The sequence below is a fragment of the Ostrinia nubilalis genome, chromosome Z (genome assembly GCF_963855985.1).
Source record: "Ostrinia nubilalis chromosome Z, ilOstNubi1.1, whole genome shotgun sequence".
Classification (NCBI taxonomy): domain Eukaryota; kingdom Metazoa; phylum Arthropoda; class Insecta; order Lepidoptera; family Crambidae; genus Ostrinia; species Ostrinia nubilalis.
Window position 1 is genome coordinate 14,300,048 of NC_087119.1, and position 20,044 is coordinate 14,320,091.

The 20,044-nt window shown below is 36.1% G+C and overlaps 1 protein-coding gene across 3 annotated transcripts; it reads right to left on the bottom strand.

Annotated features, from left to right (window-relative positions):
• Nucleotides 1-14,726: 14,726 nt before the first annotated feature.
• LOC135086696 (putative peptidyl-prolyl cis-trans isomerase dodo) lies at nt 14,727-19,099 on the bottom strand. 3 transcript variants are annotated; one of them, XM_063981471.1, is made up of 4 exons: nt 18,944-19,099; nt 18,769-18,841; nt 18,466-18,684; nt 14,727-17,486 (listed from the first exon to the last, which is right to left on the bottom strand). In XM_063981471.1, the coding sequence occupies exons 2-4, from the start codon at nt 18,827-18,829 to the stop codon at nt 17,266-17,268; spliced, it is 501 nt and encodes a 166-aa protein (XP_063837541.1). In that variant the 5' UTR covers nt 18,830-18,841; nt 18,944-19,099; the 3' UTR covers nt 14,727-17,265. The 3 variants fall into 3 exon arrangements, with proteins under 3 accessions (XP_063837541.1, XP_063837542.1, XP_063837543.1); XM_063981472.1 differs by having other exon boundaries at nt 18,769-18,863; XM_063981473.1 differs by having other exon boundaries at nt 18,769-18,872.
• Nucleotides 19,100-20,044: the final 945 nt, after the last annotated feature.

The following is a 20,044-nucleotide window of genomic DNA, read 5'->3' on the forward strand; positions in this document are numbered from 1 at the left end:
GTTAAACGATACGATAGGTACTTACTCAAAATTAGGATTTTCCAACCAAGAGGATATTCGAAGGAATAATAGGGTAATAGATTGTCTTTTGATAAGAAATAATTAAATCCCATATCGTCGTCGACGAGTGAAAACCTCGTTTTTACCAAAACACTTTTTAATGTAATAAGTAAGAAAACCTATATTCGAATGGGATGATTGTAATGCCACAAAAGGTGGTGTTTTTTGTCTCTCTTGAAAAAAATTGTTTTCGGTACTCCCGAGGTTTTCACTCATCAACGACGATATGGAGACACAATAAAGTTTTAAAACTCCGACTAAAAATTTAAGTAGCAGTCAGTGTAGGGTAGATCGTTGCGAGATCGCTTTGTTCACCAGCTCATGATAGTATTGTGAGTAAAATTTTTAACATCGTGATTATCAATCAATCTCTCTGCAATCCATGGAGAAGTCACGTCATACTTTTCATTAACTACGAGTGATGACAAACATGAGATACATGTGATTCTTAATTGACTAGTACGAGTACAGTCAGCATTAAATAGTTCGTGACTCCCAAAGTAGCCAAAAAGTTCGCAACGCGTCTTTATTACAATTTGAATAAGGTTGTGTTGTCAACTTTTTGGATTCTTTGGGTGTCACGAACCACGACGCTGACTGTACCATGACGAAAATTACTTATGACATGTGATTTTGCACACGTTTTGTTCACGCGCTCGCTACTTTAGGGTATTTACTGGACTCGAAATACCTACCTAATTGTAATGAATAAGCTTTTAGTCGCAAATGTCATTATTTTTCATTAATCAGTTGAATTATTAAACTAACAAGACCTAGGTTACATTACGAATAAATAATTGTTGTAGGCTAATTGATAAGATAAAATTTAGAGTAAGGGAAATGTTTTAGTAAATAATACATAATATTTACTCTTTTCCAATGCCGCAATTTATGCTTATTAAATAAGTGACTTTCAATACGGTTACTATCTACAATTAGGATAATATTTTTTTAGAATTGCTTAAGTAGGTAATAATAAAAAGGCTAACAGTAACGATGTTTTTATGAACAAAAATCTAATAAAAAATGATAGTAATAATTTCAGCCATAGGACGTTCACTGCTGAACATAAGCCTCCATGTTGATCGAATGGTAGCGGCCTGCGTCCAGCGCCTTCTTGCTACCTAATCTAATACTTAGCCCTGTTATGGATCAGCTTATATTCGAATAGTAATATTTCCCTGGACTTAGTTTTAGCTCTTTTTGTAGCAATTACTTATGACCTATAAGCGGAGCATTACTGTGAAGTATGAACCTACTAAATCTCTCTCCACTGTTTCATAATCGGACAGTATTGGCCAGATTCCTAAACAAACGCGCACGCGTGCGCGCAGTGATACAGTACTTATTATTATTCTGTAGTGATACGCAGGGTGACGCAGACGCGTCACTGTTTACGTTGTGACCCGAAACTTTCCAGAAGAGCAATTTGTTTGTTCGTTTAATCAACGATTAGCAGGATGTAAGCATTTAACTGTATCCGAATAAAGATACAAACATGATACTGACACAGTTTTCAGTTGCGTAACTCTCACGAATTAAATTTTTTGACGCGGGGGAAATGTTTTGCGATCCGTCACCACTATTGGGGCCCAGGGTAGAGTGTTCAGCTGTCAACTCCTGAAAATAAATACTACAATCGCAAAGGCAACATCCGTTGTGTCTGCTTCTCTTGTGTTACTGTGGCCTAATTAATGAAATTATTTTCTTGAATATAATGAAATCTGACATAATTTTCATTGTTATCTATGTTTCAGAATGTAGGGTAATATAACTAAAGTAGCCGGTTTCCGGTACAGATAGTATGTATATCGCCGATTGCTAATCGGCAATCAATACAGACAGTCGGCGAATGCTAATTATGCACTTACTTACCTTATAGAAACAGTTTAAAACTTATCAGTGTTTAGATTAAGTTTCTTTACAAAACTTTTACAAAAAGAACAAAGGGGAATGATTTGCATTTTACTATAAGCACTTAATATGCATGCTGATTAGTAACTATCCTGCTCTTAAATGGTATTTTTTAAAGGCCTAATTGCAAAAAATATAGGTTAATTATTCCTTTATGACTTATAAGGGATGAATCGGCAGCATTTGAGTGTAGAAAATAATAATCTCCAGAAAGTTTCAGTTAGCTGATGTTGTTAGGTGGAATTACTGAAATATCTTTCTAAAGTTATAAGTAAGATTGAAATGATAATAAACCAAGTCTATTAAAAAAACCATGTAATGTCATCTTTTATTGTACCTACGTATACCTAAGTGCATAAGCGTAGTCTTCTTCAGTAAATTACTAAGTTAGCTAAGTGTGAAAAGTACGTGTGTCTTTTTGTTCTAATAATATCAATGCGATAACGAGCAACCAATACTTCTGAAATTTGGATGTGTTTTTGTCCTCTGCTAAAGTGGGGTGGTCTCAAGGAGAATGAAGGATGCCGCCGTAGTCGGATTAGCAAGCCAAAGCATATGGATGAGCACGTTGCAACGCAGAAGTGCACGTGCGGTAAGAAGGCCGCTTTAATATGGATCGATCTGCCTGGAGATCAATAAAGGACGGCTAATTTTAGCCGTTGACGTGTTTATTCCTAAAACATATAGTTACACCAACCTGATTTAACCAAATATTTGATGCCTCGAAGAATTGTATCTACCTACAATAGCAGTTGTCAGCTTTCCAAACAGAATCAATTTTACGCCCGTATTCACAAACATTACTATGAGGTCTCACAGTGCACGTGGATGCACTGGGTCACACATGAACCAATAACAGAGCTCTTTTCAACGCTGTGCGTTCGATTTGCTGCTTCACTTAAGCAAGCCTCGTTTGTGAATACGGGCGTTAGACACCCAGACCAGACAGAAAACTGTTCGGTATTAAAATAAACATTTATTTTTAAATCTTACCTGCACATAACTTTATTCAAATACATTATGCATTACCAACATACTGCGGATTTATGTTTGTGTATTAAATTGCAATGGATTTAAGTGACAAGTGACAAATTCCGCCTGAGGACATTTTGCGCTGTTTATACGAGTGTAGGTACTACCTGTGGTACTACTGTGGACATCGTTAAGCCTAATTACACCTTGTACCTTTATACCAGTTTATGTAATGAATGAATGACTAATGAATGGCTGTGTTAGGTACCTAAAAGCAGGAAGGTATCATCAGTGCATCGTGCATCGCCGATGTAAACAAGGTAAAAATACGTGCACTTAAATCATTACATTTAAGTGACGGTCAGATGAATGTGACTCTACAATGCGGGTAGATGAATAACTTTTGCATTTACGTGTCAGTATTATGTTCAAATTACAAGCATTTGTAGTTAGAGTTAACGTTTGGTAATTGTGGACAATTTAGAGCTCTTAGCTGTCATTCTGTTGCACGGTCTAATGAGGTGACAACACTCAAAACAACTGCAGAAGCACGGCCATTAGCAAGCGAGATGCGCCTAAAAACGTCGTGAAAAGATTATTCACGCCAGACACGTAAGTTAGCCAAACAAAAAGTTTAAAATGTGTTTTAAAATAACTAGATTGTTATAAAACCTCTTCTGAGTTACTTATAGAGGCATAGGGGAACCTGTTGAACCTTGGACAGAGTTGTACCTAAAACAATTGTATATATTTTTTAAATTATGCGGTTTTATGAAATGTTGTCTAGGGTATTACATACGTTATTTGTCAACATTAACGTGAAGTTAGCTAAGATTCGCCGACGCCGTGCAAGTACAAGAAAAAATGGTAATTTAATATTTTACACTGACGCAGTGAGATTTTGGAGGTTTACTTCATGTCAATTTATGAAAAATGTTGCATGTTTGACAAAACGGTTATAGTTAGAACATAATCTTTATATATCTAGCTACTGGACGATATGAGTTTCAGATCCTAAGCTCAAATGGAAGTTGGTTTATTATGCTTATTAAGTGAAGTAGTCGTAATGTTGTACCTTGACCACCCAACTAGCGATGTACCTTGGTCACTGATTTTCATTAAGTTTTAATGAGAATTTTATTGTAATAAAAAAATCATATTATACTGTTATAGAAACAATGCCCCGAAGACCTCAAAATAGCAATTTAAAGTCTGTTTTTGATATATATTTTTTTTATTTCTAATGTTTTTTTAAATTTACGTTTAATGTATCTTCATATGACTTTTTTAAGATTATTTTTGTTGATAAAGCGGTTTTAATGGATATTTTGCTAGAATTTAAGTTAAATGATAAGAAATAAAAAAAACTAGATTGCAAGTTAAAGCCACTCCAGCGCGTATTTTGTCCTACACGACATAACATATCAACATTCAACAAAATTTTCTAGAAAAAATGTTGAATATTGTCATATTTTTGTTGATTGTGTAAGGCTAAACATGGACTGAAGGATTTGTTGCCAAAAAATTGTGAAAAATAATTAGTACAAAAAATATGGATGAGGATCCTTTTTAAAAATACTTTTACTTAGATATTGTTGCTAATAACTGTAATAATTGGTATTTCAAATAATAATTTAACAGAAAATTAACAAATTGAAGCGAATATAAGCATTTATTTAAATTTAAATAGGTACAACGTACACGGTCCAAGGTACATCTGGTTTGTTGTACCTAGGACAGTTTTCCCTTTTTTTTTCTAGCAGCTAGTATGCCCAAATTTTTAAAATTATACACAATTTTATGAATGAATTATGTAGTTATAGCCTGACCAGGAACATAAAAACCCTGGCATAGTGGCGCGTCAATTGCATTTGATAGTGCAACACTGAGTACAGTCGTACCTGTGTTAAATTAATAGGCTAACTTTATGTATCAGGATTCAGGATTACGGGCTAATTTGATATTTTCATAAATTAACGAAAAAATATTATTATAGGTAACCTGGTTTAAATAAATTAAATGAAACCATCAATCGAGCTAGTAGGATTTATTTTATTATTCATCAATAGGTAATCAAATTCAGAACTTGAATATTCAACTGCAATGTCTGCTCATGAACGCTTCAAACTCGGTACTTCTTTCCCAATTCCATAAAATTCAACACTTAGAAAGTGACAAAAAACTTTAAAATAGGTAGTTGAAACAAACCACAGCTAATTTTCATAGTGGACTGTACTATACGATAAACATGTCAGTCAATTTGACAACCTTTGTTGGAAACATTATTCAATGAAAATATTGTCCGAACCCTTAGTATTTCTCTTCGACAAATACTTTAACACATTGTGAACCACTTTTCTTTCACGACTATAAAAATATTTTAGCAATTTCATTCACAAAATCAATTGCGCACATTTAAAATAAAGTTTGTTTACACTTTGACAGCAATAGACTGACATGCAAGGTGACATGTCAATGAAGTTTTCAGTTACTGTTGCCATTAAAAGAAATTAGTACCATTAGTTTTCCGCAACATGGCGAGGGTTTTTATGTTCCTGGTCAGGCTATAATTAAATGATCTTTAAATATAACTGCACTAGACAAGTTTAACTATCACCATTATTTTTCAAAAAATCAAAATTCGAAAAACTGGCCTAAGTACAACAGGTTCCCCTACTTACTTAATTATTGTATTGAAAAATACGTAACTGAAAGTAACTGAGTGAAGAAAGTAGAGCTTCATCAATTAAGCTTCATTTGGTCAAAAATAGGAAAGGAAATTTTACTTTACCCTGTATTCATACGGATTGATTTAAATTCTCTAACATTTTAATCTCTAAGTATCTTTTGCGTTGTATTTACTCCGTCAGACGTAATTAACTGCTAATAAGGCTCTAGAAAAAACACATTTAGATCATTTATTCTAGAGCGACGTGATTAGCAACGTTATCGAATCTCAATTTAATATGAAGACAAAGGGTTATTAAAAAGGTAATCAAGAAATCTACGCTCAATAAAGTCTGTTGATCAATACTTATTGAACATTACTTTGGAGACAGACACTCTATTTATACTCTAGATTGTCTAGATCTAGTTAATCTTAAACTGGCTTCTAATCTATCCTATAACACACGCCATTCACTCCAGGGGTGGGGCCTGGTGACCGTAGCACAAGTTTTTCTCTTGAAACCTATTGATTGAGAAAAGATTAATAAAAGGTTGACTTCTATCTCTAAATTTAAATAATTTAAATACATGGGTCACTTATGAGTCAAAAAAGTAAAAATAAACAATTAATTATACATTATGTAGTTACCTATCATGGCAGTCAAGTGCGCCTTGTGACTCACGAAGGTGTGGTTAGGGTCGATCTGCGGTAAGTTAATTAGTATTATAATTATCATGTTCTATGTTCTAGGTTGTTGAATAGGTATAACAGTACCTAAATTATATTTATTCTCTGGCGATAGTGCCTGGCTACTAGATTGCCTCTGGGAGAGCGTGACCTCGACAGCATGCATGCAGTTGCGGAAAAGACAGCGAAAATTAGATCTTGCGTATTATTATGTGTCTGGTAGGCACAATAAATAGACTGAAAGAATGTTCAGTCTTTAACAGAAGTGTTTTAATTAAAAAAATATTGTTCGACCCTGGTAGACCTTAATAATTTTCATGACAATGATTAGAAAAATGAATTAGTTCAATTAATTAATATACGAGCAGGTACTAGGCATAAGTCAGTTGGTATTGGCTCCAAGTACATATAAACCTAAGTACCTGTATTTTCGTTGAAATTATAACCATTGTATAGACGCACGGCTCCTCACCACCTAAGTCATTGTCAAGGACATTATAACTCAGTGCAATTCACAGTGCTATTCATAGTGAATTTTCAGGTTTGCCTTTAACTTTCAGGCTTAAATTATGAGCTACAGTAATAGTGTATTCTCCTACTCTTATTATTTATTTAACTTTGCCTAGAGCTAAAAATGTTGTTTGCTTTATATTTCCATTGGAGAATTCCCTTAAACAATTCTGTTTTAGCCCAAGGCATTATACTCCTCGAAAGCCTTTGACAACTGAAATATTCAGTCCATCCAGCCTGACTACCTAATATTAAATCAAACACAAAGGACTAATCGATATGTCTGTTAGGTTAGCAATCGTAGAAACAACACAGGACAGTTGTACCATTTACATCTATAACGAAGACTAAAATAGGCGTAATTGAATACGGGGATATAAATAGATTGGAGCGGGGAAATCAATACAACGACGTGGTTAAACGTGTTTTATTACAGTGGTGGATGAGTTATGATAAGCCTGCTTGTACATTTTGTGAATATGATTCGCGTATTAACAAATAACTTGAAAAAATCGATCTGCCTAAGGTGAGAATTGAACCCACGCCTTAGGCAGTTCGATTTTTTCAAGTTATTTATAATTTTCAACTCTTAACGCTAAAAAATTAAATAACTATGATTCGCGTATCCTAGAACATCATAATTATGCAGGTGTTATTTTAAGGACTACAGAACAGTTATGTATCAAAGTTCCGAACATAGGGTAAGTAAGTAAGGTTCTACTCTACTTTTCTAGAAATTATAATTTTCTGGGAAAATGGTGGGACGTCTTGTGCTGATTAATTTTGTTGCGGGTCCAATGACAGTTTTACTTTCCCCCGGCACAAACTTCACCTACACTGGTTGGGTTTTTGTAGGCGGTCAAGCTGCAAATCCTGGCTACCTAGGAGTTGCAGCGGTGGGAACGAGGTTCTAGACTGGAAATGGGAATCAAATCTTGGACGCTCTACATTCATGGCATCTCTCTGCGTCATCAAGCCACATAAGTACCTATATGCACTTCATTCATTAAGTATAAGCTGCTGCCTGCATGCTATTTATGCATATGGATGACTTTGCATGCCCATTCATTCCATTAAAATTACATTACATATTTTGGATTTGACAATCGCCGAAGTTAAAAATAGCAGCCAGTAAAAAATGCAGAAAGTAAGGTAAGTAACTGCATAAAAATAAATTGACATTTATTACCGACTTTAATTAAAAATGTAGACCAGATTACGTGCACAGTGTGCCTTTTCTCGCCTTTAAGGAACTCGCCACCGTACGTAAGTGTAAGTAATATTTAATTAAGTATACGGGTATACTTGTACAGCAATCAGAGCTCGTATCGTACTTTTATTGGGTCACCTCGATCAATAAATCTTAAGTGTTTTTATTCCGTGTCTATTCTTTGTATTCATGTCTTTGACCTGAAGATAATATGAGGCGCCTATCTTTGATTGTCTATAAGTTTTTCTGGTTTCAATCGAGAGACCAGTAGGCTGAGTGTGAGTTTACATCAAACGAAAATTTTAATTCTTGAACGTTTCCGCTAGGGGCGCTGCACAATCTGTGTCATTTTTATACACTCACTAGTGAGCGCTTTTGATGTAAGCTCACACTAGGCCCTCAGGTCCGACTCAAACGAATAGCTTTCATTCAGTGGCGGACATTCATCAGATTTGATACCAGTCCGATCCTCAACCAGTTCCAATGAATATGGCACTACCATCGCATCTCATTAGTATAGCGTTAAACCATAGGGATCTGGCAAACTTAGTGAGTTGGGGCGGAGCGGAGCCGCGAAAGAATGTCTAGGCCGTCTAGCTCAGACAATAATTCGCAGTTGCGTCCCAAAGAGTTTGGGAGGACACCGTCAGTCAGGTTTTAGTAAGTAAGACCTGCCCATCTGGCAGGGAGAGCCTCACATACCGATGCACTGGTTCCCCCGGGCCAGTGGGTATGCATTTCCTGAAGAAAAGAACTTAGAGAGTCCCATTAAATAAGGCCACTGAATCTCTGCTTTACCTACATTATTATTTTCCTTGCTTACCAAGTCGGCAAAGTGCTGTGCTTTTTGGTTATTATTTATGTATTCAAAGACTATTCAAATGCTACTTTAGTAACACACTATTTTGTGGGGCAGCTCAAGACAGTCAGTGAACTCTCAACAAGGTTACCGATAAGGTGCGTGATACCAGTGTGCGTCACAATCAGTCAAACATAAACATAATGGGTCATTTTTGACATTGGCAACATAAGAGAGGTATATGGAGAAACTTCACTCTATTTATCAAAAATATTTTGACGAGACATCTCACAAAAGACCTCATTCTTGATTGTGGCTTGGTTATAGCTTAGGTTCATTGTACACTTAAATAAAATACTTACATAAAGTCATCATCATAGTTAATCTCAGCCACAGGACGTCCACTGCTGAACATAGGCCTTCCTTAATGATTTCCAAATTTGATTGATAGCCTGCAACCGCGCTTCCTGCTAACTTTATGAGGTTGCCTAAGTTGCCTTTCCACCAAAATACACAAGTAAAATAGTGGAAATACGAGTACGAGCCAGTTTTATGAACCTGCATAAAATTTTCATTTCACTCCGCCAAAGTCACCTACATTCATGTGCTCTCCGCTTCAGTAGGGAGCTTTCAGACTCGGCGAAATGTATTCCGTCCACGAATATTCATGTAAGATATAAAACCCAGAAGAGAAAATTGAAAGCATTCCTGCTTCTGATGTTCGTGAGATGACATGCTGCATGCATGCATGCCATTATATTTTTACCTAATTTTATTCTAAACTAGCGGCCGCCCGCGACTTCGTACGCGTGGATCCCGTTTTACCCCCTTCATCTATCTTACGCGGTTTAGATTTTTTCATACATATGTTTTCCCGCTACCTCCCGTTCCCATGGGAATTTTGCAATATCCTGTTGTAACTAAGCTTTAAGTTTACTAAGATACCTGCATGCCAAATTTCAAGCGTCTAACTTAAGCGGTTTAGATTTTTCATACAAAAGGATTGTCCCGCTAATTCCCGTTCCCGTGGGAATTCCTAAGTATACTATAACCTGCCCAGGAGTACGAAGAATAATTGTACCAAGTTTCGTTAAAATCCGTCGAGTAGTTTTTGTTTCTATAAGGAACATACAGACAGACAGACAAAAATTTTACTGATTGCATTCTTGGCATCAGTATCGATCACTAATCACCCCCTGATAGTTATTTTGAAAATATATTTCATGTATAGAATTGACCTCTCTACAGATTTATTATAAGTATACTCGTAGATTAACTAAGTAAGCGTTAGAATGGTTGTAAAAAATATATTTTTATTTACTGTTACTCAATTACTTGCGTCAATGACTGGGCACATTGAAATGGGTCACAGATAAACATATCGTTTCTTCTGAACTTAACCAACTTTTTGTTCCGGAAAAAATCCCTACATCCACATTGTTTTTCTTTCTTTGTACACAAAATGGTAACAAGATAAAGTTTTTGTAAAAATACCGTAATCTATTTACTTACTTGGTTACTCTTACAGTTATATTTATGTCACGTATATTATATCATAATGGTGGAGTGTGACACGCTCACACGACCTATAATAATATGACGAAATGATTTGCGTATTACCTGTGGTATTACACTATCAATGATGTCATTAAAGAAAATCTTATTGAGGCCTTTTCACACACAATTTTAGTTTTATAAACTCATGAAAATAAATGGTGTACTTAGTTTAGAAAGGGAGTATTGTAACTGCATAATCTTTTACTGTTATTAACTACGTTAGCTCTATTTTGTGCGGGTTTTAGACTAAGTACCTACCAGTATTATTCTAACAGTGCTGAAACATCATAGTTAGTTTTCTCTTTACACAAAGAAGGTATGACTTGACTATAGCAGAACCATCTCGTAGGACTGTCCTTACTGCGCAGTAACCTTAGCCTACAAACGTGAGGATAAATGAACGAGATGATCACTTCCAAGGTTCAAACCTGATGCAGCCCAAGATACAATTTAATACACAGGAAAATAAATTTTGTTGGAAGCAACGTCACCCATTTTATGGGGTTGTGTAACTTCGGTACGTGCTTGAGGTAACCCCCAATCTTTAAGTTAGCCAACCAGACAGTTAACTTAGGTAAGCAGTTAGGTATTTTGTTTTTATGTAGGTATACGTTAAGTAGGTACCTATGTTTTTATGTTACTGTTTGCTTAGTTTCTTGTCACAACAATAAAAGTTGCGAGTGCGGGTTGCGATTCATAGCCGTGCATGAGTTTAGTACCTACTATCAACTATCATTGGGCCGTGCCACCCCGGTCACAGTTGTTTATCAGCAGGTCTACTTAGGTCCTGTTGACGGAACTCAATTCACGTAGAAAAATCCTACACCACAACAGGTTTTAGGTTGTACGTAATTTAACTTACTTTATTATACACATATAAAAATTGTAGATGCGCGATTTTGAACCAGCAACCTCTGGCGCAGACGCTGCAGAAGTTTCCACCACTTAGCCAAAGTAAGTAGGTACCTAGCACTACCCATAAGGAAAAAGTACCTACCTACGAACGCGCACAATAGGTACTGTATTTTTAGTCTTAGAAAAAGAAACAATAGGCAAATATTTACTAGTATGTACATAACTAAGTATATAAGTGCACTTTAGTTGTTACAATCTGAGGCCATAAGAGCGGGATGTTGTGTTGCGAGGGGCATCCCCCACATGCTACTCGTACCTCTAGATTGTTCTTCAACAAATTATCTTTATTGACAAATTGCTTGACGGTTGCCGACTTTAAACTTGCCAGTGATTTGATAGCAGCTAATAGTCACAAGGTAACATAATTCAACATCAAGTATCTACAAGTAAGCAAGAATTTATTTTTCAAAACAGCTCTCCTAAAGACTCTGTGGTTCACTGATAAGATCACCTACTTCAGACCGAGCAGACCAATCCCCCCCCCCCCTATCATGATATTCATGACCGTCCTTTTCATGCAGATGCGCCAGTGAGTACCTAATAATCTGCGCGACTGTTGTCACCCTCTGATGCTTGGCAACTGGGATCGATCCCCAGTGGGGATCTTTCTGTTCGGTTTGGTTGGTGGTGGGGCTTGTTCTAAGTCCGCCTGGCTAGCTACCATTGCATCATCTTACCCACAATCTTACTTTTCTGTTCTGGCAGTTGGAGGTGATTAGGTATACTCGTATATTCGAGCTAAGTAAGTAATTAGTTCCTTCCTTAAGAACCTTTGACCAGGCATACGGACAAGCAATGCAGTCGTACAGGAGGATACAAGGAAGAGGGGCAGCCATAGTAGATAACACAGAGTCGTTCAGGAGTGTGCAAGTAAGAGGTGCAGCAACCGTAAGTAGCTAAAGATCGGCTGGGACGAACAAGGATAGGCGAATCCAACTCGCGAGACTTGACAGGGATACGCTGGTTAAGACGGCCCTTTACAAGGCTTGGGAGCCTGCGGGTGACGAGCTATATACTTATTGGACGTAGAGAGGGCTATTAATTATACGTACATTTTCTACTTTGTCGAAGATAAGCACGAGAACAACGGTTTGTCCAAAACATATGAATTTGGTCTTATTTAATGCAGGATTAAGTGCCCTTCAACCGTCATGAAGACCACTTTTCGATAGGGTAAGTCCTTTACGCGGTAGGTATAACCGGAAAACCGAAAAAACGCCCCTATCGGGGGCCCCCACCACTTAAGCACAACTCCGTCGAAGTCGAAAACCTAGGAGTCTTTGGGCAAATAATGAAGCCATTAAAGCAAAATCATCTTTTTTAGGAATTATTTCCGATTTGATTCATTTTTGTGTTTAATTCTACTGGCCTATAATTCTATTAGTAACGCCCACATTTTTCACATCACGGCCAAGACGTAACACAGCCCTATGCCCGCCTATGACCATTTTAAAAACATACAAGTTGTACAAAAAATTATGAATCAACAAGCTTTTTCCCGCGGCTTCAGTTATTCTGGGTTATAAACAATATTACTGTAAAGTTTCGTCAAAATCCGTTCCGTAGTTTTTGCGTGAAAGAGTAACAAACATGTTAACATCCAGACATCCATAAAAACTTTCGCAGTTTTATAATATTAGTAGGATAATGGAATTTAAGGTAATTTTAACCAAAAGCAATATGTAAAAGTAAATCTTTTTAGCTAACTGCTGTCGAATCCGTAAGATCAGCAATTTCAGAATCACGGACTCACTTAGTACCTACTTCATGATAATTTAGCTGCACTGTAAAATTGCTAGTCATTTTCCCGTAGGCACACATTATTACATGAGCACTCAACAATGCGTTAGGCAAGTAGAACCTGTAAGACTAAGGTTCAGCCAAACCAACGCGACCAGCAGGCGTGCGATGGCGATCAATGCATTTATTTTTCGCGTATGATCGCGTTGGTTTGGCTTGGCATAAAGTCATATAGGTTCTACTTGCTTACCGCATTGTTGAGTGCTCATGTAATAATGTGTGCCTACCCTTAGGGTAATTGTAGAAAATGGGCTTTGCGTGCATAAATCGATTGCAATAGTTTATCTAGTATCAAGCATGCGATGTTACGTAGCCATCTGAGGGCGGATGTCCCAGCTTGGAGCGGCCGTGGTAGACACTCGAGGCTAGCAGTTAACTCCCCTCGTTCAATTATCCAGTTTATCTAGATGCGATCCCCTATTGACGTCAGGGAAGTTTTCAATGCACAGATTAGATGTACTAGGTATATCTACCAACTACATACCAAGTTATTGTACCTACCTATCGCACTATCTAAGTATTTACCTACTTAATATTTATTTAGATGCTGTGCCCACAAAGAAAATGCCACTAGGTGCAGTGCCACATAAGTAATTTCATGTAATAGGTAATAGGAATGGGGATTCAGCAATTTTAGTGCGAAAAATGTAATCTATACTTACTTATAATAAATCTGTAGAGGTCAATTCTGTACATGAAATATAAAATAACTATCAGGGGTGATTAGTGAACGATACTGATGCCAAGATGCAATCAGTAAAATTGTTGTCTGTCTGTCTGTCCGTCCTTATGTTCCTTATAGAAACAAAAACTACTCGACGGATTTTAACGAAACTTGGTACAATTATTCTTCATACTCCTGGGCAGGTTATAGTATACTTAGGAATTCCCACGGGAACAGGAATTAGCGGGAAAATCCTTTTGTATGAAAAATCTAAACCGCTTAAGTTAGACGCTTGAAATTTGGCATGTAGGTACCTTAGTAAACTTAAAGCTTAGTTACAACAAGGAATTCCTGAAATTCCCACGGGAACGGGATTTCGCTGGAAAATCCTTTTGTATGAAAAATCTAAACCGCTCAATTTAGACGCTTGAAATTTGGCATGCAGGTACCTTAGTAATTTTTAAAGGACTGGGGTGTCACACCCCACCTCGTACAGCGAGGGTTAAAGCTTAGTTACAACAGGATATTGCAAAATTCCCACGGGAACGGGAGTTAGCGGGAAAAAACATTTGTATGAAAAAATCTAAACCGCGTAAGATAGATGAAGGGGGTAAAACGGGATCCACGCGAACGAAGTCGCGGGCGGCCGCTAGTATGTAATAAAATCGCAGATTAGGGGGTGTATTCCGTTATAGAACACTAACAAATCCTAGTTATTTTTTAAATTATTAAATAAAATACCTATGGATTCACTGTCGTGAGTCAGGGGCGCTACGACAGTTTACGCTCACGTCCAGGGGAGACTTCATTCCAGAGTATGGTTCGAATAAAAGCTAACCAATGGACTTCTACTACCGTGGTTGTACAGTTTTATTTTTTGGAAGAAGCACTTGAAAGCATAGGCAGACATTTGAACATCTAATGAAGCATGGATCTGTAAATTTTTCTAAAGATTAAAATAAAACAAAAATTACACAATAATGAAAATGTATTAAGCAAAACCACGATCTTATAAGAACGGTTGAAATATACATTGATGTATTATAACTTTATGACATGGACTGAATATTATGTTGTAATCAATGTTCTGTCTATAGGATACAGTAATTCTACATAATTTTAATTATGGCTCCGGGTAAGGTCTTTTACTTCATAGAGCAATTTTTGAGTATTTAGTTTGCTCTCATAACTTTTCATTATTCTAAAACAATGGTTATCTAAATTCAGTTGGAATGTAACGTGTAAAAAAAAACTTAAACTTGAATTGAGAACCTCCTCCTTTTTTTTGAAGTCGGTTAAAAAAAAGGATTTAGGTTCATTAGGAGCAGTCCAGTCAAATTTACTGTGCATTGGCCAAACACTTTGTTTCTAACGCGAATAACACTTTTAGAATAATGATCAGACTGTAACTTTCATAAATATAACAATTTTTTCAACTTGGCAACTTCATTAATGTTCATTGATACTTGGATTTAATACAATTAAATCTACAAACTACTTATTTTAAGTCAAAAGCCCGAATACTAAAACAATATAGAAAGGTGTATCTAACCATAATGGTATGCCGTCCAAGTCATGGTCGAAGTATGGTATGGTTTACCTTTGAATATTGTTTTAATAAAAAAGTTCATAAAAATTTTCTTAAAGAACGTAATAATATTTAAGTTACCTCTACCATCTGCATATTATTAATTTTCGTAGAAATAAATATTAAAAACATAATTATATGTATGAAAAACACTTTTATGAATTAGGAATGAACTTAGATCAAGTCAATTTTAATAGGGTTTTGAAAACCCCAATCAATGCGTCAGAGAAATATTAAAAGTTTACTTTTCATTAATTAATAAATTTAATTTCTTTAGAATACAGAATGCCACTTGCCTAAATAAAATAAAATAATGTAAACCCTAACACGCCATAAGTACACAACATAATTCGAGATGTGAGGACTAACACTTACTTCGTATACTAGATCACGTTTTTTTCACTAATTCGGGTGATGGTACCACATCATGCACAACATGAATTAATATGAAAAATAATGCTGCATTTTCTAAGATGTTTTTAATTCAAAAGCATGGATTATATTTTCCGAAAGTTTCCTCAAACCACCTTTCCATATATCCTGTATTATTGAACCGATGGCGTCACATTACATCATCATAATCTTCGTCTTCGTTTCAGCCAAATGACGTCCACTGCTGGACAAAGGACAAAGGCCTCCCCCAAGGTTTTCCACAATGAACGGTCCTGCGCTGCCCGCATCCAGGCTCTTCCCGCGACCTTTACCAGATCGTCGGTCCACCTAGTAGGAGGCCTGCCCACGCTACGTCTTCCAGCCCGTGGTCGCCACTCGAGAACTTTCCTGCCCCAACGGCCATCGTCTCTACGAGCTATGTGCCCCGCCCACTGCCACTTGATTTTAGCAATTCTGCAAGCTATGTCGGTTAATAATGTAAGTAAATGGAATTAGATTTTAACATTCATAGACCATTATTGAAGAGAAACAATGAGCAAACAAAAATCATAGTGTTATCTGTAAGATTCAAGATTTTTATTATATTAAACACCACAGTACCATTCCAAATATAAGTTTTTTTGTACGTACGTACATACATAAACAATGAAAAACCATGAGTTAATATAGTCAATATTTTTTACAGCTTGGCATTAACTTTGCATTAGGAAAAACTTCATTGGATGTAAGATCAGGATCAATTTTGTACTTGTTTTTCGCTAAGAGATAAACTGATTAAAAGACATTTAATTTCGCATTATACGCCCATTATAGTAGACTTCCATGTCACCCCTATTTCTCGATTACTTTTTGTTATTGGTATGAATGAGATCTTGCCCCACTAAAATATTAAACGTCTTACTGAATGCATAAGCAATGTATGAATAAATGAAAAGCAGACTATTTTGCGACCTTGTTTACGCAGTCGGGGCACGGCTTTATCTCAAATGAGAAATGCAAAACACAAAAACAACTCTGATTGAATACCTTTCTGACAAGGTGACTTAAAATTTAGTTTATTTATTCATGATGTGCAGGTTTCAACTACATTTATATTTTATTTAATTTTTAATATTCTATTGACAAATGAAAGAATTTTGTAGGTCGTAGGTAATAAACATTGTAAAGTTATCCAATGCCCAATGGATGAATGTAAATAATCTGAATTACCCATCAAAGGGACAGCAACTAATTACCTGCCGAATTAAAGACTTATTCTTACACGGAAATTATGTGAACCATGGCAATCTATGTTGATGACACATTAATTAATTATACAATTTATATTAATCAATAATATATAAACTTCACTTTCGCTTGGCAAAGGCTTACAATATAAGGTGGAGATGGTGATGTGGTTTTAATGGTAATTATATTTTATGCAAGGTCATCTAATTGAGTAAACACACATTGTATATTATTTTCTGAATGGCTCGCAAAACTATATGGGATATTATAGAACCATACAGAAAAACTTTAAGGCTGCTGTCTAAGCAGTTCTAAGTATGATGTGAACTCCAGATTGAGTTTCTGTGGGATGGCTTAGCTGTCCAACTTTCAGAGAAAAAGCTTCATCCTCAAATGGTTTCTGCATTTGCCCTCTTTTGAAGAAACCCAAATCACCATCACGTTTGGCAGACGAACAGTCGGAGAACTCCCTGGCCAATTCTTCGAAGGTGGCTTCCTTGTTCACGATTTTCTGGCGATAATCTGTAATGAACACAATAGGATGTTTTCAACCCTTGTTATAAAACCAAATTGATTTGACTTATTTAATCATAAAAATTCCTAAGTTTCTGGCATTTACAACCTTACTTATTATTTTATAAGATTCCTGAATTTCCCTTACATATTAGTTAAGTTTTTGACCCTTATTTATGGTTTGCTTGGCTATCAATTTTATCACAAGATTGAGGATTCACAGTATTATTGCAAAAGAACTATTTTCACAAGTATGAAGTCGCTGGCATAGCTGGTTTAATAATGCAATGCAACAAATGTTATAAGAGAAATGTAAATAGCACATGTAATTGGTTCGATATTATGAAAATTAATATCAGGGAATGCTTGATCATTATAATACAATAACAAATATAGGAAGAAGGTCATGGAATTAATAACCTCAAAGCATGGGACTAAATTGACCTAGCTAGGATTGCATAAACCGCTGGAAAGAGTTGTACAGAATAAAATAGAGGAAGTGAAATTACTTAATTTATTTATTGAATATGGATAGATATTTTATAGAAATATCTATCTATATGACTAACGAGAATTATAACACACAAACTCTATAAGTTGCTAAGATATTTTTTTTATGCAGAACAAAGTAGGTATTTACTGCCTATTAACTCTCAACTTGAAGAGGCTCGGATAATAGTATCCAGGAAAGAATTATTACAAATACTAGCTTTCCGCCCGCGGCTTCGCCCGCGTGGAATTTTGTCTGTCACAGAAAAACTTTATCGCGCGCGTCCCTGTTTCAAAAACCGGGATAAAAACTATCCTATGTTCTTTCCCGGGACTCAAACTATCTCTATGCCAAATTTCATCAAAATCGGTTGCGAGGTTTAAGCGGGAAAGCGTAACAGACAGACAGACAGAGTTACTTTCGCATTTATAATATTAGTTGGGATTATTCATTCGCTGAGTTGAGTAAATACAGAGCATAATTATGTTAGAAACCTACCTCTGATAAGGTCCATTGCCTGATAAATTGAGCGTGTGATTTCTTGCTCACGCCACGAAGAAGGGCGACGGCTTCCAACGTGCTTCACCAAAATATGGCTGCACCGGACTTCTTTCGGAGCCGAATCATCATCTTCCGGATCATCCACGAGCGGAGCCGGGCCGTCTGGCTTATCCCACTGAGACTTTTTAGTATGCTTATTCAGAAAGTACGTCAAGCCTAGAAAACCAACATGAAATAAAAATGGTTACTCTAACTCGCAGAAAAAGCTTTTCATATAGTATCTAAAGTTAAAATAATAACCTGTGCTCCGGCTTTTGCGCGCCTCCCAACCTTCAGGTAAAGTTTCTTCTTGATTGGACATGATGCAGCTGGTCTGTATAAAGGCAGAAAAAAAGCTGTTTCACCTAATGCGTACAAATAGAAACTGCCGGTAAAATTCGAAAGAATGCTGACAATATAGGTAATTATTACTTACAAACTGGAATCCAAAATTTGAACACTTAAACTTAATCCTAGTATTTTAAACTGAATCACTGATGAGTTAATAGTACACTGAGTTTAAAGTATATTAGAAATTGGGTTCAGAAACAATTTTTATTTGTGAAAAATATAGAATTGTGAAACGACGATTTTTTTTTTTTTTTTTTTTTTTTTCTATGATGGCATGCACGGCTTGTGCGTCAGCCACGACGAGGTAAGGTAAAGTTAGGGAAACGTATAGGAAAGTAAAAATGGAGAACGGAAAAAAAAAGGTTGCAAAGGATCAGGAAAGTTAAGGAGAAAACAAAATATTAGGTAGATTAAATTTTTATGTTATTATTACTCATATAAACAGATAGGGTATTATAAATATCAATAGAATGCATATTAAGGAGGCAGGCTATGGAAGTTGGGAATGGTACTCGTAAGGATATAAGGGATTCGATGAAAGAGGATCGGTCATGTAACGGACAAATGAAAAACAGATGATTTAAGTCACCTGTGCCAGTACCACACTCACACAAATCAGAATTCACAATTTTAAGTCTAAAAAGATGCGTAGGTATACAGGCATGGCCAATTCTCATACGGATAATATTAGAGGTAGAGACCTTTCCCAGTTTCATTTTAAAAAACCATGGTTTTAAAGGAATGGTTGGTTGAATGATCTTGTACCATTTTCCTTTAGTTGCACTAGTGTGCGCCCAATCCAATTCCCATGATTCACGCAAGTAGGACTTAGGGAGGGACAAAAGGTCATGACAGTAATTTTTATAACTAATCATATCACCATTCACAACAGCTTCATTGGCAAATTTATCAGCCTTTTCATTACCGAAAATATGGCTATGACTCGGAATCCAGGCGAAGATTATTTTGTACCCCAAAGTAGAACATTTATGAAGCAACTCTCTGCATTTAATTACAATTGGGTATTGAATATTGCATTTAAAAGGAAATTTTTCTAAGGCTTGTAAAGCGCTCTTAGAATCTACGAAAATTACTGTTTTTTTCAGTTTCATAATTTGGACATATTCTATGGCTTTATAAATTCCACAGCACTCCCCGGTGAAAACTGATGTTTCAGGAGGTAATC